Genomic DNA, 20,392 nt, shown 5'->3' on the forward strand with positions numbered 1-20,392 from the left:
TTTTTCAGGACCTGTTTGCTTTGAAAGAGTTGGTCACATAGCGTCTGTACTGAGCTTCCCAACATTGCATTCATCAATTTCTGCAAATCATTTGGGCAATAAAATCAACTGCATGTTTTTTTAAGAAAAAACTCTTCACGTAACTAAACAATTTTAATAAAAGTTACTGCTTCTCCTTTATCATATTGTACATTAACTATTCATCACGAGAACTTCTTCACAAAACAATGTACATACATGATTGTTTGAGATGGTGGTTTTCGTATATAAAAGGAACGTTAGCATCCCTTTTTATAAAGAGACAGTCTTTATATCCAGGTTAAAATTATGGAGACACTAAATATCCAACAATCGTTTCCAGTAATCCAAATATCATAACCGGCCTGGTCAGCTTAGGAACAATTTAAATAACTTATAATCCAAGCTTGAATGTTTTTTAATCATTTTTACTATCTGATAAATTAGCAGAAGTTGAAATCTTAAATCCAGTACTGTACTCAATCACTGTATCTTGAATGCTCAATGATTTTTACATGAAATGAAATATACAAAGAAAATGCCGAGAGTTTGTGATACCATGCATTTGTACAGCAGAACACTGAACGCCCAACTCCAAAATGAACCAACCACGGGCCACGGGGACAGCCAGAACAGATATCCAAGCGTGCACTTAAGACAAACGTAAGGTAAGGACTAAAATACGATAGCATTGACACTGCCTCCATTGCAGTCTCATGAAATGGTGTCCTAAAATGGGCTTTAATTCACATGTATATCTGTTTAATCAGCCGAATAAATTATATTACAAATCGCTATACCTGAAAACAAAATCTTCCTAAATAGGAAATTTTCCTTCAGGATTTTTTTTCAAACCATGTACATGTACAGCAAAAAAAGGGGATCCTGTACAATCTGGAATGACATAGTTATGTTTCAAGCTATGTTCCCTGTTAAATCTTTCCCATTGATGCAAAACAGTGACTTGTTACAGCAAAGAAGGCACAACCATAATTTAGTTTAAAAAAAAACACTAACAACATCAATACAAATAAAAAACAAACAAACAAAGCACAAAAAACACCAAGCACACTTTAAGCATAAGCTTGTTCAGGCTAAGACTTCTGCTAAGCAAAGCTTTGCTTGGGGTTATTCCATGCAACAAATAAGCTGATGGGGAGAAATCGATTTAAACCTTAAAAACATTTGGGTATTTATATAAATATATTTGACATATAGTAGAGCAAATAAGATAGCGACCATTTTTGTTCGAAGACCAATGATCATGAAAATTACAATACCTGTAGACATTGAGCCAAATATAGAGCTATATTTTACCATCCATTTCTGCTGCGCACGACTGGCACTTTCCAGTGTCTTTAATATTTAAAAGCACCGCTTGACTGTATTTTATGGCAATCTTTAACCATATAGTTGCATACTAGCCTTGGAATGGTCTCTGCATTCTCTGGCATCGAACATGGCATTTTATAATATAGAACAGCATAATACACACCTCTAGTTCAAGCACCATTTAAGAAAAAAAGGTGCTGGTGCGCCTTAAGAAGTGAAAAAAACTGCTTATATTAGTTTCATAATTGAGTTTAAATTGAGTATCAAAACACCGACAGCTGAAAATATACAAACACTGCTGCCAAGAAACATTACAGTACAAAATTTTGATACCTTAAACCTATAAATGCTGTTCGTTGAATATTTTTTATCACATAGCTCTCCTTTTTCCTGTACAAAAATATATATTTTTTGGTTGGTTCATTGCTCGTTGTTCTGTTCACAATCTTCTGACAGGAATTGACAATTTTCTGCTTAAATATGACTTAACAGGTGAGGTGTTAAAGAGACTTCACAATGAAAACGGTTCATATCCTAAATACACATAATAGCCACTGGTGTGTGGCTCTGTCAAAGACCGTTTCCAATTTCGTAAACTTTGCGAGCTTTGACAGCACTCAATCTGAAGTAAACAAAATGAATGTACTTAAAAGTGCAAACTGACACCATGCTTTCACGTTCCTCCTTTTACAAGATCAGGTCCCTGACTCACAGGTTTAACAATAGAAGTAATATCTTGGTCTAGGTTTGTATCATTCTGAAGTCAAACAACTTGTTGGCAATTTAACTTGACTGAAAGCTTTTGGTGCACATGGCTGTATCTCACCCATGTTGAAAAATGCTTATGATTTTCACAACTTTGCAGAAAACTGCCATACTCATTACAACAGTTTTGCCAAGAGATGGTGCCATATTGTTCACAGTATTTATTCTTGGTTTACTGTTCCTCTGGTGTGGGGCTGAAAGGGTCACGTATAAAAAAGCCAAGCACAAAGAATCAGCAACAATTCAGAAATAAAGAAATATACAGGCATATTACAAAATAATAAAGTACAAAATTGTCTGATACATTGCACAGGAGTCAGTAGAGTGTTTTCATGGAATCAGCACGAGAAAATCTGAGTGCGTCGATCCCTGACAAACACACAAAAATATATGCTTTTTTGTCAAAATACAAAAAAGGAAAATAGTATAACATGCAATTCTGACACAAAAATTATATCACAAAATAATAAATTTAGAACTATTTCTTATGAAGATCTACAAAGACAAACACAGAAAATTAACAAAAATGATACTGTACAATGTTGGATATGACATACATGTAGCTTCATGTAAGTGTAGTTTAATATACCATGCTATGTAATCCATCCATTCATTTGGACAAGCAATGAAGTACATTACCAAGTTTATCTACAACCTTGGACTCACACAATTTACAATATTGGAACTGACTATTTCTAAGCTGTTATGTAGGCCCTGTACAATCTTTATAGGCTAGAACAGCAATCTTCAATAAACGTTTGAATGTAGTCTTCCATGTGCAACACAACTGCTTTTAGGCACCTTCTATAAACATAAGCAGAAATGACAATACAGATCCAATGGCAACTTTCAGAAAGTTGCTTAAAATATTAATCTCGTTGCGATGACAAGGAAGGACTTGGCATCAATCAACTGCTGGTCGTAAACCTTGTAGTCAGCATTCTTTAGTCTCGAGCATGAGCAATGATGTGTGCCATCCAATCTAGACTTGTCTTCCAACTGTTCTTGAGTGCCTCTGTGAACTTGCCTTTGAAATGTTTGAGTGCTTCCTCATCACTACGATCAAGCACCAAGGTGTCTCGGAGGTACTTAATGGTCTCATCTGACAACTCTGGGATACCACTTGATAGCATCATGGCAAAGAGGTTGATTAAGAGGTTACCTCGTTGACGAAGAATCATGAAGGCCTGCTCACAGCACTTGCGGAACCTACCGGCGGGGGGACAATAAATTAATGTTCAAAACTCTCCTAACACATTGTGTCTCAATGACAGCAAAACATAGGCCGAATGAAAGCTGAAAGCTTGCATGAAAATTACTATGATATGACTACGTGTACCTAGATCAGGTTGATTACATCAGACGTACCTGTTGTACGGTAGCAAACTTGAATGTGACAATATAAATGCCTCCTCAACCAAAAGGGTATGGTAACTGTTCAATAATATTCCAAACTAGAAAGCCTTATCAACATACTCACGTTTCAAACTCTGTGGTTGTGCTTGTCCCCTTACCACGGGTGATGACATGAACAAAATCGTGTACCAACACAAATGGTACTCGCTCTCGTTTGAATCCAAACTTTCGCTTGTAGTTGCCCAAGAAATGACCAAAGTCAATATGAAAGAGCTATACAAGAAATAAATCGATGCAAGGGAGATCAAATTATCATACAACATGTACCTTTGTGACTAGTCTTTGTGGGTGTGTTTAACTTGTCATCTGCAACACTTTTGAGATAATTTGAAATTTATGAAGGGAAGGTTTTTGCAGTAAAAACAGCAAAAGTATACAAAAAACTTTAAATGTGCAATTACACCATCGGAATCATCAGTGTTGTTCGAACTTCAAATTAATTCCTTGGAAGGCCCACTCAGAGAGTTCAGTGGACAAAGCCTATCTGCAGTAAATGATCTTGGTGCCATACCTGACCAGTTTTCTTGACCATGATGTTATCGTTATGTCTGTCACCAATACCCAGCACATAGGTTGCAACACAATAACCAGCACAAGATAGGGTGAAATCTTCAATGGCACGAATAAACCTAGGGTTCAAAGAAGTACAATTAACTAATTAGCTGTCACATGTCTGAGGGGCGAGTAAACAGCAACTCAACAAATTAATCCTCACTTTCTGAGGAGTCTCATTATGTTTTACAGCCAAGGTCTAAAGCAAAGCAAGCCACCAACTACAACCCACAAACATGGTTTTGCAATTATTTGTAAATGTATCTTTGTCACTTGAAAACAATACTCCATCCATTACTACTGAATACAATGTAATACAACGTATTACAATGTATTACTTCCTTGATGACTCCAGATAACCAGTGCTGAGGCAGTATGGGAAGGTATCTGTATGTATAGATTAAGACCTACATATACATTGAAAGGAAACCAAGACATGTAAGGTCAACTGAGGCACAAATATGATGACTTAACCAACCAGTGCTTGTGCTGGTGGAGTGGACTGTTAACGTGATAATCAAGAGTCTCGGCTTCAAACCTGAACACCTCAATCCTACCGCTGGCTGACCCCTGTTGGTCTGTGGGGAGAGTTTTGGACTGTTAACACAGAAACTTACTGAGCTTCTGTGGGGTTATGCTTCTTCAACCAGTTGAACAGTGCCACCTTGCGGAAAGTAGCATTGAACTTGTTGGATCCGTCACTCTGTTGAATCTTAGCAATTGTCTCTGCTTCTGTGACAACCTGTATCATCCCCATCTTGTTTCCTGTTGCTAAGGTTCGGTATGGAATTAACCTAAAGAAAACAAAAGAAGGGATAAGTTGTTTTGGATTATGTTCCAAATAGTTGAAAAAATACTGCTGATCTCCTTGACTTTATTTAAAGTTTTCAACCACATAAGATATATGCATGCCGCAGGACAAGACGAATTCAATCTTTCAAACCAGAAAGGTCACTGACCTTAAATCGAGCCCTTCCTCTTGCCAGATATTGTCCATGATCTGCATCACCTGTAGTGTCAACATGTCCTGTCGCAAATCTAAAGGAAGTAAGTTTGAAAATTATTTTGTCAGCACAGTAATACAATACTCACAGAAAACAGTGTCACTATTCAATTCATCAGAAGAGAAAATTATTTCCAAATTATCAATAGAATATGTATCCATGCAAACCGTCTCACATTTGGGGGAATATTCTGCGATCTTCATTTGAAAATCTGAATGTAACTAGCTGTATAAACATAGAGTTATGCACACGTTTGCCGACTGAAAAAATAAGGACTTGTGTTAAGCGGCAGGTGTAATGACTGAATGACAGCATGGGAAAGTTGGGGTTTCTTTACAAACATACCATCACCATTCTTGAACATGAGAAAGACATTGTCTCCAGCTGGATCCTCATTTTCAAACACCAGCCAAAGTGGGCGCATCTTCGATGAAATGAACTTGCATTTTTCAAGCCTGGAAAGAGAGAAATACATTCATACCAAATTATCAAGACAAACCATTAGAGAGACTGTATAATCAAGTCCAAGCATCAGTGCACTACCCTGAGGTTTGATACCCAAATAAAAGGAACATCAGGTGTTATTTAAAGTGTTGGGGATGAGGAAGCTTGCTGGAATAAATAAGACAAGATTTAGGGGGTTAATCTTGGTCAGTACCTGAGGCCCTTAAGCTTGTAAGATGGAGAGAGCGGTGAGACAAAGTTAGACAATGCTTCATTGTAGGATTCCTGATTCAGAATGTCTCTCATCATTGTCTGGAGTTCACTGTTTGTTTGCTGCTTGGCTTGTCTTGACTTGATCAACTCATTGACAGATCGCATCTTGTTCAGACTCTCCACCTGTGAATAGAGGAAAGATTGTATCATATGAGCACTCTTAAATGCTGAAAAAGATAAGTCTCTAAACTCAAATGCACGGTTACGTAACATAATAACCATTTTAACAGCTTCAACATACAGGTAATGCTTTTACCATCTCACCTGTCTGATGAGCGATGCCATATGGGCAATGCTACCCCGACAGTATGCCTCTAACATCAACCCAAAACGAGTCGACACAGCAGGTTGATGCATCTCAGCTCTACAAGAAATCGAAAGAGAAGCTCAACTTCATCACACAGAAATGATACAACTATGTCACTTGCTTCAACAAACTGAAAGCCAAGTTAGGCAGCATGAATCTCAAGTTTGGGGACTTCATCACAAAGCAAAGCCATCATGCTACTGACTATAACTCTGTATTATTGCTCATTTGCATATGTATCATACTCACTGTGGGTAGGTGTGCAAGATATAACCAATAAAAGCGTTTGTACTAGAATACATGCGTAAATATCTCACCTGAGATGCCAGAATAGGAAGTGTCCTATTCTCTGATTGGCCAATGCTCTCCTGAGAAGAAACTGGCCCAGTTCACAGTCTAGATGAGTTTCATACTTGAGAGCTTGAACAAGTTGAAGTAGGTACTGAGAAAGTTGAGAATCCCTGACAGAAACAAAACAAAACAAGTAAAATCCCCAAAAGAAATACATGTAATTAGTATAGAATGTCATAAATCAAAAGAAATTGGAGTTTTGCTTCATGGATCAGCTTGGGATTTGCCATCTCCTTTTGTGTTGGGAGACGGCAAATGCGGCTCAGTGGGAGGATAAGTGGATACCACACACATTCTATTCATCATGCACCTGTGGTTTCAACGTGGACCTGCTGCTGAACAGGGCTTGGCATAATGGGCATACCGCAGCCCAGCAGCCGCGGTCAAAAGAATCCCACTGTGAAAGGGTTAAAATATTAAAATATTTGGAAATAGGATTACTTATAATTTTTATTTACAGGGTAGGTTTTTTTTTAATCCAACGACCATGTAAGATATCAAAGTACCGAGTATATGTAAAATGAAATATAAAAATTAATGCACAATAACACAGAATTTGTTTCAACTTACACCAAGTTGCTGAGACATTCCACAGCAAACTTGCGAACAGAGAGATCAGGGTAACGATAATCTAGAAGTTCCATTGCCTCCTCTGGCTTCAACTCTGGCCAAATTTGAAGAAGTGCCTGCATCTATGGGATCAGCAATGTGACACATTTTAAGAATTAATATAACATCCTATCACCTGTTCATGACTCAACAGACTGAATGTCAAGACTGATGGTCACCAGAAAAACAGCAAATTTTAACAACATTTACAGAGATTCCATTTCATTGACAGACAAGTGACCTGGTTTTAGAAATGGTATGCTTTCAAAACTGTCACATCAATGGCACTTGTTAGGCAGTACAAACTCTCAGTTTCCAGTGGCTGACATTTAACAACTGTTGACTGCTGCGGTGTGGGATATGACGTTTTGAACACCCGGGAGAGGCATAGGGCCCCGCTATGTGTACCTGAGGGTGTTCACAACATCAAATCCCACACCAAAGCGGTAAACAATTGTTTTGTCACACCTCTGTCTTAAGGAATTTGTCCAAAGAAAAGAGGTCTGAATTTCAGAAGACAATGGGCCTACTGTGAAACTGTACAATTAATGTACGTAAACGATATCGTTTCCAAATGCACTGTCCCCTCCCTTTCCTTAAGAGCGTAAATGCTAATGTGAAACTAGTGCGGGTACCGGTGAGTATATTTAAATAGTCTGTTTAGTGGTAACTGCATTACCTTATACACTGCGGGGACTGGAAAGAGTCTGTTATATGAGCGCAATCATTAATCGAATACCCTGGTAGCCTATGCGCAAAACGTATCATGGGTACCACGCAAAACTGACTAAAGGACCGCAAATGTTCGTTCTTGAACTTCCCGAAGCTCTTCTGTTTCGTGCACATGCGCGTGTACACGTGCCGTCGGTAGAATGAGACGTCTCACGGTAAGTGTGATATGTGGATATGTCGCCCTGTCATGTGATCGTTCTGGGCCAATTAACAGACAGTATCCAAGACAGAGGTATGACATTCTAGGTTGATATGGTAGCTTTTGAAGGGCAAAAACAGTAGGTTCAAATCATTTCAAAATGGCAAAGTTTTCTGTACATGTATATACCTGAGCGACACAATCCTTGTCTGACCATCGTACACAGGTGAGCAGCCGTGGTAAGGAGTGTGGGATGTGATCCCTACAATCTTGTCTTGCATTCCACAGATCTGTGATCTCTTGTTCACTCAGAGGTTCAAGAGGTTCCTTCTCAACCATCATACGTAACTCCTCAAGTTTCTGGTCCTACAAAACAGAAAAGAGTCTCCTGGTAGTCACGGCAAGATAAACTAGCACAATGATAGTCCACACTTTGGTAACTGCTGTTGCTGCATCTATACTTTAACATTCTAACACCAAAAACTTATTAAGTGCTTAGGTAAGATCTATTTAACAATGTGCTTCTTGCTCAAAACAACATCACACACCTTATGATATACAGCTGTAACCACTCATGATATCCATATGTTCAAACATGTGGATGACTTCGAATTCTTCAGGACAAAAATGACTTTTGAGTAGAAACATTACACTGGACTTACATTAATGGACTCATGTGTTAGATATGTGTCCTCATTTGCTGCAATGGTAGCTGCTCTCTCCAGCACTGTATCAAATGGAGGATAGGACACTGTCCCCTTATGTGCTGCCTTGTAGGAATGAAATGATAACTCAATCACTGTCGCATCATCATGGTTTGGATTGGAACCAACACATCCCAATGGATTCAAATCAAAATCCTCTGACGCTGGCCACATGTAAAATTTCATCCTACCAGTCTGAAGATTGTTCTGATAGTTAAAGAAGGTAGTGTTGACCCAGGCTAAGGGAATCAGTTCCTGAGTAGAAAGAACCACAAATGCTTGAAGAATGTCATTCTGCTTACAGAGATCAATCATGAAAAGAATAAAACCATTTGAATTTATAATTAGATGGTAGAATTAGGAACCACTGGTTGCAAAGGAAAGACTTGTGGTTTCTGCTATGTGTAAGATGTGGGCAGCATGCCTCACAAATCCTTCAATGATTCTGTAGATAGACCAAAATATTTAAAGAGCTCCTTGTTTCAGTAAAGTGTATATGAATGTTGATAAGTCAATTTAGTAAGATGTATTAACAGTCTGGTCCCAGAACTGACAAAACCTATCACGCCATATACAAGTTTCCTATATATAGTACATGTAGCCTTACATGTACATATTGCACAAGAACTGCATGGTTTTGTGGAGGGAATAAATAAAAAGAAGGCAACTGTTCATAAGTTAATGGAAATAGCATCAGGTGTAAAATGTATCAACAGAGAAGGCTAACACAGGTACACGTAAATGCCAGTTACATTCAAAAAGGAATTCAAAAAGGAGGAAGCCAAGTACATGTAAATTACCTTCTTGACATTTTTGGAAGATTTCTTTCCTTTTTCGGACACTTTTCCCTTCTTACTGTTGATACAGATGAGAATGCAGAGTCTGGCCATGCGAGGTAAGTTACAAACTTCAATGTCAGCCATATATTCATCATTCCACACAGGATCTGGTCCTTCTGCCTCTCTGGACAGAAAGTTTGGACAAAGTTTCTCTCCTCCATGGTAGACGCCTGCACGGACTTGTAGCTGGGAAGATGTTCAAGGAGAAAGATTTGAGATTTATCTTTGGGCTGGTCCTAGCAACCTTACAGGTCACATGAGTAAAAAGACCATAGTTAGACTTAGTTCAGTCGTTATACATGACCAGCTCAGAATCTCTCTTAGAACAAGTATGGTCGTGATAGTACTGTAGCTCGTTTGTGTACCATAGGCAATTTCCAGTACTTGTTTGCATAATTCATAGCAAATGGGCTATTAAGAATTGTCTTAGCAATACCAACCCAAGCTCTGTCAATGATGTTCACATTAGTTGCTCCATGGAATGATACTATGACTTTGTCCAGAATGTCCCAGCTTAACGTCTTTCCTTTCTTGGGTGGGATGGAGGGGGATTCTTCTTCTTTTTGTAAAAGAGCCGTCAACATTGGATTGACAAAGTTTTCATCCACTTTCATGTCTGCCTTTTGAAGAAGCAGGAGTTCTGGTCTGATGTCTTTGCTGATGCAATTCCTGATGTACTGTTGGAGGAGATAAAACACACTCATCAGTATTAGAAATAAATTCAAAACAGGCATCTGCTGAATCTAAATAAAGAACATGACCAAGCAAATGGAAGTGCTTTAGCCGAACTAAAGGTCACTTCCTCTGGTTCAAATCACTGATTTCTGCATATGCAATGCTATTTCTAGACAAAGAGGTGGTACCAAGTATTAAAAAGATTTCCTTGTACAGATAGAACAACTTGACAGTAATCAGGTATAATCAGTGTTGAATACTGGCTGAATTGTCAATCATATCTTACAGTAAACTGACTAAGGGAATAGTTGCCCATCAAATAATCTTCTTTGCCTCGAACTTTGATGACATAGGAATCTTCTTGACCAGAAGGCTGACGCATCTTATTAATGGCTCGCTTGATGAGGTCTGATGGATACTCGTAGGCATCAGCAGAGAGTACTGACTGCTGATTGGACTGGGAAACAGTAGAAAGAAAAATATGCTGAATGGATAACTTTTAACTGGACTACTTTTGAGAAAATGGTCTGTAAGTATAACAATCCTCACCTTGCTTGTGCTAAAGATGATGTTTGCATAGAATGTGTTGTTGTTGGCCTTCAAGGTTCTTCTCATATTGTCAGGCATATCTATGGATGCTCCAACTTGAGGTGGGAACAAATATGTTGCTTTCTTTTCCCATTCCCATGATGCACGGTCACGTTGGATAGTCATGCATATGCGACGATTATTGCGACGAAAGTCATCTACTTCTGGATTTTTTAACATGTCCCACTCATGCAAGCCTGAAATTAAAAACAGATATTGAATGACAAATCCCCATGAAAACAGCTAGGGTTGTGAGTACTTTTTCTATCCTGATCTCCTCAAATGGTGAACACTGTAATCCATCTCAGTAAATACATAAATGACAAGTCTCATAATGAAGTCATTAGCATGGAACATGAGATATTTGGTCAAGGCTCCATCAGGTACAACTGTTTTCTGATCAAGACTAATACAGGTGCAATCCATCATGTTCCGCTCCAGTGAACACAGTCAAAACAAAAAAAACGAACTGTGTTGTGGAAATAAACATGTATGAAACTTCCCTAAGGAAGAATGATATTAGTATTACGAGCAATATTGGTGTGTCTGTAAATGCATTCTACTTCCTCGTGAGTAATAATATTCAATGCAATGACTGCACTGAAGTGATAGCTCTTACCTCAATACTACTTCCTTGTGAGTGATAATATTCAATGAAATGACTGCACTGAAGTGATAGCTCTTACCTCAATACTACTTCAGTGTGAGTGATGATATTCAATGCAATGACTGCACTGAAGTGATAGCTCTTACCTCAATACTACTCCCTTGTGAGTGATGATATTCAATACAATGACTGCACTGAAGTGATAGCTCTCACCTCAATACTACTTCAGTGTGAGTGATGATATTCAATGCAATGACTGCACTGAAGTGATAGCTCTCACCTCAATACTACTTCCTTGTGAGTGATAATATTCAATGAAATGACTGCACTGAAGTGATAGCTCTCACCTCAATACTACTTCCTTGTGAGTGATGATATTCAATGCAATGACTGCACTGAAGTGATAGCTCTTACCTCAATACTACTTCAGTGTGAGTGATGATATTCAATGCAATGACTGCACTGAAGTGATAGCTCTCACCTCAATACTACTTCCTTGTGAGTGATGATATTCAATGCAATGACTGCACTGAAGTGATAGCTCTTACCTCAATACTACTTCCTTGTGAGTGATGATATTCAATGCAATGACTGCACTGAAGTGATAGCTCTTACCTCAATACTACTTCAGTGTGAGTGATGATATTCAATGCAATGACTGCACTGAGGTGATAGCTCTTACCTCAATACTACTTCAGTGTGAGTGATGATATTCAATGCAATGACTGCACTGAAGTGAAAGCTCTTACCTCAATACTACTTCAGTGTGAGTGATGATATTCAATGCAATGACTGCACTGAAGTGATAGCTCTCACCTCAATACTACTTCCTTTTTTCTCTTTTGAAAATTAGAATTTGATGGCAAATCCAAGAATCAGGACCCAGTCGGAGTTACTTATTTACTGCTATGCAGTAGATCATTTCCAGCTAAACAGCATTCCGGTCCATAGCAAATATGCATACATGAACGATGGAGTTTTGAACATCTGTTTCAAAGATTAAAGAGCTGTTGGTTGGACCACTGATAGGAAACCATTCTGCAAGGTGCATCTAAGTACAGTTAATCACTAATACATGTACAGTACAGTACGTACTTGTACATGTGCATGTACCGTACTTGACCAAATAGTTACGTTACTAAGTAATTCTAATGCTAACTCATGAATCCACAAAAAAAGGAGAATCCATGTTATGAGTACAAGTACTGGTACATTCCTGCAGCATACAAAAACAACGATGTAATCAATCAGTTTCTCCAAGTTGCTTACTCTTGCCAATTAGCAGCCCAATCTTGGAATTTAAGACCTTATCTTCCACATCACTGGCTTTACGGACAACACGAAGCATAGGCCAGAATGGTTTAACATCACAGAGACGTCGGTTACCATCTAGCAACTCCTCCTGTTCAGCACTCTGATTTACGCATTGGAAGATGTAAAAGTTCAGATCTAGGAGAGTCTGATAAAGAGGGTATGTCTTGGCCTCTCTCCAAAGATCCTGAAACCAAACGACAACATCATAAGGTGATGTTAGACACTACAGCAAGACAACTTGGCCAACACATGTACAAGTGTACAATATTATTACAAATTATTACTAAATAATAATTTATTTGACCTCAACAGAAACATCAGTGAAAAGAAAACAAACACACATACATAAACATTAACACACTTTATATACAATAATTATAACACCTGTAATTACAGTATTAGGATGTTGGAATAAAAATGTCAGGTAGTATGTGCAGGTGTCTTTGGCTCTGGTTAACATGCTTACATGTACATGATACTTTTAATTACTAAAGCTCATTTAAGATTGTTTCACTGTCAGGTCCATTTCTCTTTCTGTTTAAATCATTTACCGGTACAGTGGCACTTCATGACCAGGTTTTGCATATCACCTTGATCACATCTTGTTTACATTATTCCTAAGATGTGATACTGTGCGTGCAATCTACATGTGATGTACATGTATGTTAAGAAATGGGGCTGTAACCCACTTTTCCTTTTTCTACATTCTTTTCATACAATTGTTTGCTGCCTCTCTACCTTCAGTTATTTCTGAAAATTGAATTATCTCTACTTACTCTTTTGATTGATGTGATAGTTGCATCACGTTTGCATTTTAGTGGGATAACAATGGAGTTTGGTAGAAAACAAATGATCTCAATGTCTGTTGTTTCTTCCTCCTCGTTCCATAGGTCATACACAGAGGGAGGCATCGTTGATGCAGTTACTGGTAATGTGCTACTCGTGGTCAAAGAGGCATTGACGAATGATTTCTTCGAGGAAGTCTACTCTATGGGAAGAAGTGGATTAAAATGTTATTAGAACAGTAGCAGAAAATATCAGGGGAATAACATATCAGAATGCTTGGCTGGTCTTTAAATGTTAATGACCAGATTAATAACATATCAGAATGCTTGGCTGGTCTTTAAATGTTAATGACCGGATTTAATAACATATCAGAATGCTTGGCTGGTCTTTAAATATTAATGACCGGATTAATAACATATCAGAATGCTTGGCTGGTCTTTAAATGTTAATGACCGGATTAATAACATATCAGAATGCTTGGCTGGTCTTTAAATGATAATGACTGGATTAGGAGAATGGATGCTGATAATGCCTGAACTGGAGGTAAAGGACATTACCAAGATCCATTCTCCTAAGCTAGTCTTAAAGGAACCAGGAAATGGATTGTTCTTAGAATCACTTTTTGTGTATCTCTGTACTCTTCTTCCATGTATGAAGACTGTTTGACATCTTGTTTGAGTTATGTGAACTAAACAGTGCACTTTTTGAACCATTATAAATTGACCAAGCATTTCTGAACAAGTGAGGGCGCCTTTGCTTTGATGTAAATCCAGGAAGACATGGTTCAGGTTGCATGTTATCATGTTCAAATTGTAAACCCAAATTTCCTATCTGGGAACATTTCTGTGAAAAGGATTTTTGCTGGATTATTGCAATATATTTACACAGCAATAAATTGCCAAGTCTGCCATAGCAGTGGTTAAAAAAATCTAGTAATTTTCTGTGCAAAAATCAGTGCAACATTGAGATTCAGTGCCTTGGATGACATCAAAGTTCTGCTCATGAATATGCAAATATGCATTAGCATAAAAACCCAAAAGCATCAAAATATGGGTTAAAATTGCAAAATAAAAATTCAAAAAAGGTTAATGGAAATCCAAAGATACAGTTTCAAGGGTTTTCAGTAAAATTTATAAAAATATTTCCATTTCCTGGTTCCTTTAAATGAATGTTTAAAAGGCATACGAGCTAAGCACATACAACCTGTACATGTACACTGTACATGTGTACTTGTAAGATTTATTTACACATGTATCTGTTCCTAAATACCTTTTGAGTCACAAGTTGACAAAATTATAAATTTCCAACAATTATGTTCAGCAATTGTACTTTTTTGTGCATTTTCCAAACACCTCTTCAGCAATACTATGGCGTACATGTACACAAACATGTACGATACTGATACATACATATGTACATGACTTTCACAGATAAATACCTCCTTATATGGAGATTGGCACATGCACCTGCATATACATGTACAGTGTATATGTACCTGTACTGCGTAAGGGGGTGCATAGCCAGCAGATGCTTTATCAAATGGCCAGGGGATGGGCTCTTGTCCAATAGGAATGGCTTAAATATCTGGATATTTAAAAATGTTCATGTATGATAATGTTGGTTCTCCATTACAGTGGTCTCTTTCAGGTGGGGCGCTGGCATGAATGAAACAAGACCCTACACACACAGCACAAAGACTAAATCATCGCTTGGTACATTATACATACATGTACATGTATGTACGTAAATTCAGGTTTTAATTAAATCTGTAGTCAAGCATTGCAAAGGGTTCAACCATGACATCTTTCAAGAATAATATTCAGTTATCAGTAAAGCCAGTTCAACCATACATGCACATGTAGGCACTGTACATGTACATGACACTGTGCTGTACATGTACATACACTGAAAGGGTTCTGGCTACTACAGAACCACAAATGTACTGTACACGTATTGTAGTTACATGTACATGTACACACATATACTGTACACATACATCTGGGTGAGATTGGGAGGATGAAGAAAAATACTTTGTTCATCCTGTGTTGTTGTTGACTTCTTACCGTTACGCTTACTGCCAAATATTGAACTGGTTAAGCATGAACAAACCCGGAAAACAACATGTAAGATGATGTGAAAGGCTTAGGCCAATCACAGTGTTGTAAAAATGACATTTTAAGGAGCAAAGTAATGACGTGATTACTTTGTCGTGTTTGTGGACAAATTTGTCTGGATAAAATCCGGAATTATACATGTACATGTACGTGTATGTTACTACAATATACAAGTATCATGCTAGCTAGACACCAAAACTGCATGTTGACAGGAGAGGATGTTTATTACAAACCCAACCATGTGTGTTATACATTAGGCACACATGGTCTGCTTCGCACATGTATACACATTAGTCAGTCACGCTTCAAGCTTCAATCCCTAGCAAAACAGTCTGCTGGTTTGTGCACAGATGCATCAATTTCTTCTTGTGGTTTGTCATCTTCCATTCCCAATGAGTATTTACATGTACACTGTGTATACTGTACAAATGTAAAGTGTTACAACTGGACAGTATGGACAGCAATCCACCATGATTTTCTATGGCATGTACATTGTACGTGTATATGTACACTGTACTAGTAGCCTACATGTATCTATGTACATGTTGCTTTCAGTCAAGATTTTTGGACAAACAAGAAAAAGTGAAACTACATGTATACAGTTCATGCAAGTGTACAGTACATTTGTTTATGGTACTTTGAATTAAATGCGCAAACTGAAGTGGTGACACACCCACATTATTGATGTACAGTACCTTACACCACACCACGTATCGCACCTGTTAATGCCCATTGCAAGGTACAGTACATGTACATGTACCCCACCTGTTAATGCCCATTGCAAGGTACAATGCTGAGTATTTAATGAAAATACATGAAGGGTCTTTTGTCCAAATTCTTATCACAGCATTCAGATGCGACTAAACCCCATGCTAAATTAATTTTCACATCCGTTTACAAAATTTGTAGATATAGCTTGGAATTTATCACTAACATGCCTCTCCAAGTTTATCGAACAATGTGCAATGTGGCACAAAAAATGAAACAAAACCGAATGTCCCTCAGTGTACATGTACATACATGTACTGTACAGCGTACACATAACGGTACATAAAGAAGAAACTGTCACATCGTAAAATAAAAGGTAAAAAATAAAAAACAACAAAAAAAACCCCACTTACACGCACACAAATCCACACACCGTGTCAGTAAATCCAAACATTTATTTAAAAACTGCAAATTGCTCACGAGCTTTTAACTGAACAATGTACGGTTACATGTACAAATTTAGTGTCAATAGGCCTTTCCTTCTATAACGCATGGAGTGCTTACCCACTGCTTATTACTTCCACAGATTCAGAGGAATTGTCAATTTCCTGTTTGTTTCAAACTCTACGCAAGTACCAGTACGTTCACTGGCACAGTCACTAGTGTGCAATACCGAGTGTACAGAGAAGAAAAAAATCACGTTCAACTTCAACAGACATCAACAAGTACAGTACCTCTAGTGATTCAGAATGTGTGTTTGATGACAGAGCCAGAAATAATGAATCGTTGCCAGTTTTCAACATGCATCAACCCTGAGATACTACAGGTACATGTCCAGGTGAAAAGGCATACATATATAAAGTGCACACATACAATGTACATGTACACGTACACATGAGCAGTGCACTGGACTTACCTAGACTGTGGACACCACATGTACATTGCAAATACTGCATGTCTGGCACATGTAAAATACATGTACTGGTACATACATGTAAGTAACAACAGTGCAGAAATTAAGTGATGTGGATGTACATGTACATAAAAATTAATGTCATCATAAATCAAGTCACTTTGCATGGGTTCACAGCGGATTTGTAAATAATTTATCTCCAGCATGCAGTTTCTGTTAAGTGAGCACTATGTACTGTACATGTACGTACATTTACATGTACCCAAAAATTTAAGCGATCACAGTCTCGTTGTAAACTACTACAGTGCTGAATGACATGAAAGCATACAAATCACACAATTCTTTCATTTTATTAACCTCAAAGCTACAGATGTTGTACAGGTACTTTGAACTTTTCTGAGTTTGTGCAATATACCAGCACTAGTACATGTAAATACCATCATCCCCATGCAATGTGGGCTGGTACATGTACATGTATGCGGTATATGTACATGTAACATTACAAAATATACATATACACATACATTTACTTGCAACTTAACATGACAAAGAATTCCTTTGCACAATTGCAGAATATCCCGCACCATGCATGATCCACCCTGTACATGTACTTGTTTGTAGCCAGCTACTGTACGAGTTCAAAATGTCATACATGTACTTGATTGTTCTCAAAAATTCTCAGTCCACCTTGTACAATGTACATGTAGCCATTTCATGTCGTTGCCACTAACAGGATAGTTCGTTGACTGTTTAAAATCATTCCTATTCATTTTGTGTTACTTTGTTGTGCAAAGGGATTTCCACCTTGCAGCCATAACTACATCATGTACACTGGAGCGCTGGGCTGGTAGCGGACCGTTGTTTGAATCACTGGCCTTGCTTCAATGGTCCAGTGTGTAGTTTAACATACCCGTACATGTACACGTAGCCAAGCAACACCATAGCCACCAATTCACCCAATTCATTTTATGTTACTCTGTTCTCAGAAAGATCCCCAATCATTTTTGTTTAATTTGGACTTGATTTTTTTTTTCTATTGGCGACTCAAACTGCATTATAGCCACTGATTTCAGGGATCTTGAGTTGCCAATAAAAAAAAAATCCAACTTATACAAAAATGATTGGGGATCTTAGTGGTAGGGTATTCTGGAATCGCTCCAATTTATAGTGCCACCATGACCATGATGACAACCCTTTTCCTCACAAACTCAATAACATTGCAAATGTTGACAACAAAACAAGACATGAATTTGGGCTAGATCAAAGAATGACCACTTTTGTCTCATCATGTTCAGCCAATCATGTCAATACTTCAATAGGCAGGTTGGGAAATACATGTACTTTAAAGTTAACATAAGTTCAAAATCATAAAATGTAGGGCCAACATGTACATGCACTTGCCTACATGTAATGTATGTACATGTACCAGGCTGTAGTACTGCAGGCTGTAGACCCGTAAACAGGGCCTGATGAATACTCCTCTGTTGTATATTAGGCCCTGTTCCGATACATAGGGATTTCTTTCAAATAAATTTCTCCGGGATATTCGGGGGGCATCCGCTTGATTTTATGACATGACTGGTACATGTATGTTCACTACGTACAACAGGGTAAACTATCCACTAGGTTGGTAATTGCAGAAAACTCGCCTTTTCCTCGTTTGGAGGAAAAAATGTTGCCTTTTTTTGCTGTTTTCCCACTCTGGTGGAATATTCGTCGGCCCTGTTTACGGGTCTATGCAGGCTGTAGCTATGTATGCTACATGGACACGATGGACATGATGGAGGTGTATGTATACATGATGTACCTGTACTATAGCCTAAATGGGTAGGGCCTATCAGTAAAACAGTACCAACATGACCAAATATGTTCATCATTGACAAAACTCACACACGACTCACAATTCCTCATGACAACAACATGTCACGATGTTCATAAACTTCCTGTCTTACCATGGTTATCAGGCATTGTCAGGTTGTTCATTATTTCACCACGTTCTGTTCACTTTCAATGACTCTGCATGTTTTGTAACCAGGAAGGGCCAGGGCTAGGCCCAACTTACCAAATTTCTGCAATGTAAACGACTCTCTCAACCATCATGACTGCTTTTCCACAAAACCAATGCATTCCACTGCATTTTGCAAGAAAAACGATGCAGAATGTAACTTCCTCAAATCGTCAGGAAATCCGTGGAAATCCAGAAATGTCGAAATGTACCAAACAACCCTGCCGATCGAAACCACAGAACGAGGAAGTAGAAGTAGAAAGAAATTCACGAAGCGTATCAGTCTAGTACCTTGAACCCACACGTATCGTTCACGTACATGTATCTTCATGAAGATGTCATCTGCGAATACACTCCTCCCCAGGGTATTTGTGATCGGAATATTCATTATCACCTCACCTCAGAATAATCAACCTCGTTAAATAAATGCGGCACTATCTTCAAAGGGGGCGCAACTTAACATGAACGGTGCCGGTATTTGTGACGCGTTCCTTCCTTCTTGTGTGTAGGGGTGTGCTAGGCCTGAGATGTAAAGCAACTCTTCAGTGATGGGGACAGACTACTTCAAAGGATACGCAATTGGTCTTCGTCCTACTATATCACATCAAAGACTAAAAAAATAAGTGAATTTGGGTACCATTCTGTTACAGACAGCATAGGAGTTTTCATTTTTGACCATTTTAGCCAGCCTCCACCCAATCGGACGTGTGCTGCTCCATTAAAAAAAAAACCCTTTGCCGCTGCAGTTTTCATTTTTGGCTTTTAGTTCCCCCACTTTGTTTCTATCAAAATAGACCACAACCACACGAGTGCTGATTCCTTGCTGTATGACCCAATCAAAACGCACAGACAAACGCACACACATGTACATGTACATGGATTATAACCCCACTGTATTTTATCATGGAGGAAACCACTTTTTCGTGGTGACAAATCATTGAGGGGTATGATTGTAAAAGATTCTGTGACTTCCGAACAAATTGTATTCATCAGGACTCAAAAACGGAGATAAAAAAACCATAATTACGCCATTTGATGCAAGGTTGGGCAGAAGTGCAATTACATCTGTATCATGAACATAGCCCCCTGTAGTGTCATGCTGTGTCACTGTCTCCCCCTCCCAGGCTTTTCAAATTTCCATGGCCGGGCAAGTCATTCCCACAACTCATCGTTAATTCCCGGCACAAATTTACGCCA

At 38.3% G+C, this 20,392-nt stretch overlaps 1 protein-coding gene across 3 annotated transcripts; it reads right to left on the minus strand.

The window, feature by feature from the left end:
• Positions 1 to 134: 134 nt before the first annotated feature.
• Positions 135 to 19,475, minus strand: LOC110979051 (phosphatidylinositol 4,5-bisphosphate 3-kinase catalytic subunit beta isoform-like). Of its 3 annotated transcripts, none has more exons than XM_022234532.2 (19): positions 19,253 to 19,475; positions 13,446 to 13,652; positions 12,625 to 12,853; positions 10,710 to 10,945; positions 10,447 to 10,617; positions 9,926 to 10,162; positions 9,447 to 9,671; positions 8,605 to 8,901; positions 8,132 to 8,308; positions 7,033 to 7,154; positions 6,429 to 6,572; positions 6,069 to 6,168; positions 5,746 to 5,927; positions 5,433 to 5,542; positions 5,043 to 5,121; positions 4,701 to 4,877; positions 4,043 to 4,160; positions 3,596 to 3,744; positions 135 to 3,324 (listed from the first exon to the last, which is right to left on the minus strand). In XM_022234532.2, the coding sequence occupies exons 2-19, from the start codon at positions 13,578 to 13,580 to the stop codon at positions 3,060 to 3,062; spliced, it is 3,153 nt and encodes a 1,050-aa protein (XP_022090224.1). In that variant the 5' UTR covers positions 13,581 to 13,652; positions 19,253 to 19,475; the 3' UTR covers positions 135 to 3,059. The 3 variants fall into 3 exon arrangements, with proteins under 3 accessions (XP_022090224.1, XP_022090223.1, XP_087003472.1); XM_022234531.2 differs by having other exon boundaries at positions 13,446 to 13,657; XM_087147346.1 differs by lacking the exon at positions 19,253 to 19,475 and adding an exon at positions 19,143 to 19,222 and having other exon boundaries at positions 13,446 to 13,657.
• Positions 19,476 to 20,392: the final 917 nt, after the last annotated feature.

Source organism: Acanthaster planci, linkage group LG16 (assembly GCF_054643075.1).
Source record: "Acanthaster planci isolate LZ-2023a linkage group LG16, COTS_SCS, whole genome shotgun sequence".
Taxonomy (NCBI): Eukaryota; Metazoa; Echinodermata; class Asteroidea; order Valvatida; family Acanthasteridae; genus Acanthaster; species Acanthaster planci.

Coding starts and splice junctions, on each gene's coding strand:
- LOC110979051 (XM_022234532.2), bottom strand. CDS start 13,580: ATGCCTCCCTCTGTGTATGACCTATGGAACGAGGAGGAAGAAACAACA. Junction 9,672..9,925: donor ACATCATTGACAGAGCTTGG/GTTGGTATTGCT, acceptor ACATCTTCCCAG/CTACAAGTCCGTGCAGGCGT. Junction 8,902..9,446: donor CTTCCAAAAATGTCAAGAAG/GTAATTTACATG, acceptor CTTTCTACTCAG/GAACTGATTCCCTTAGCCTG.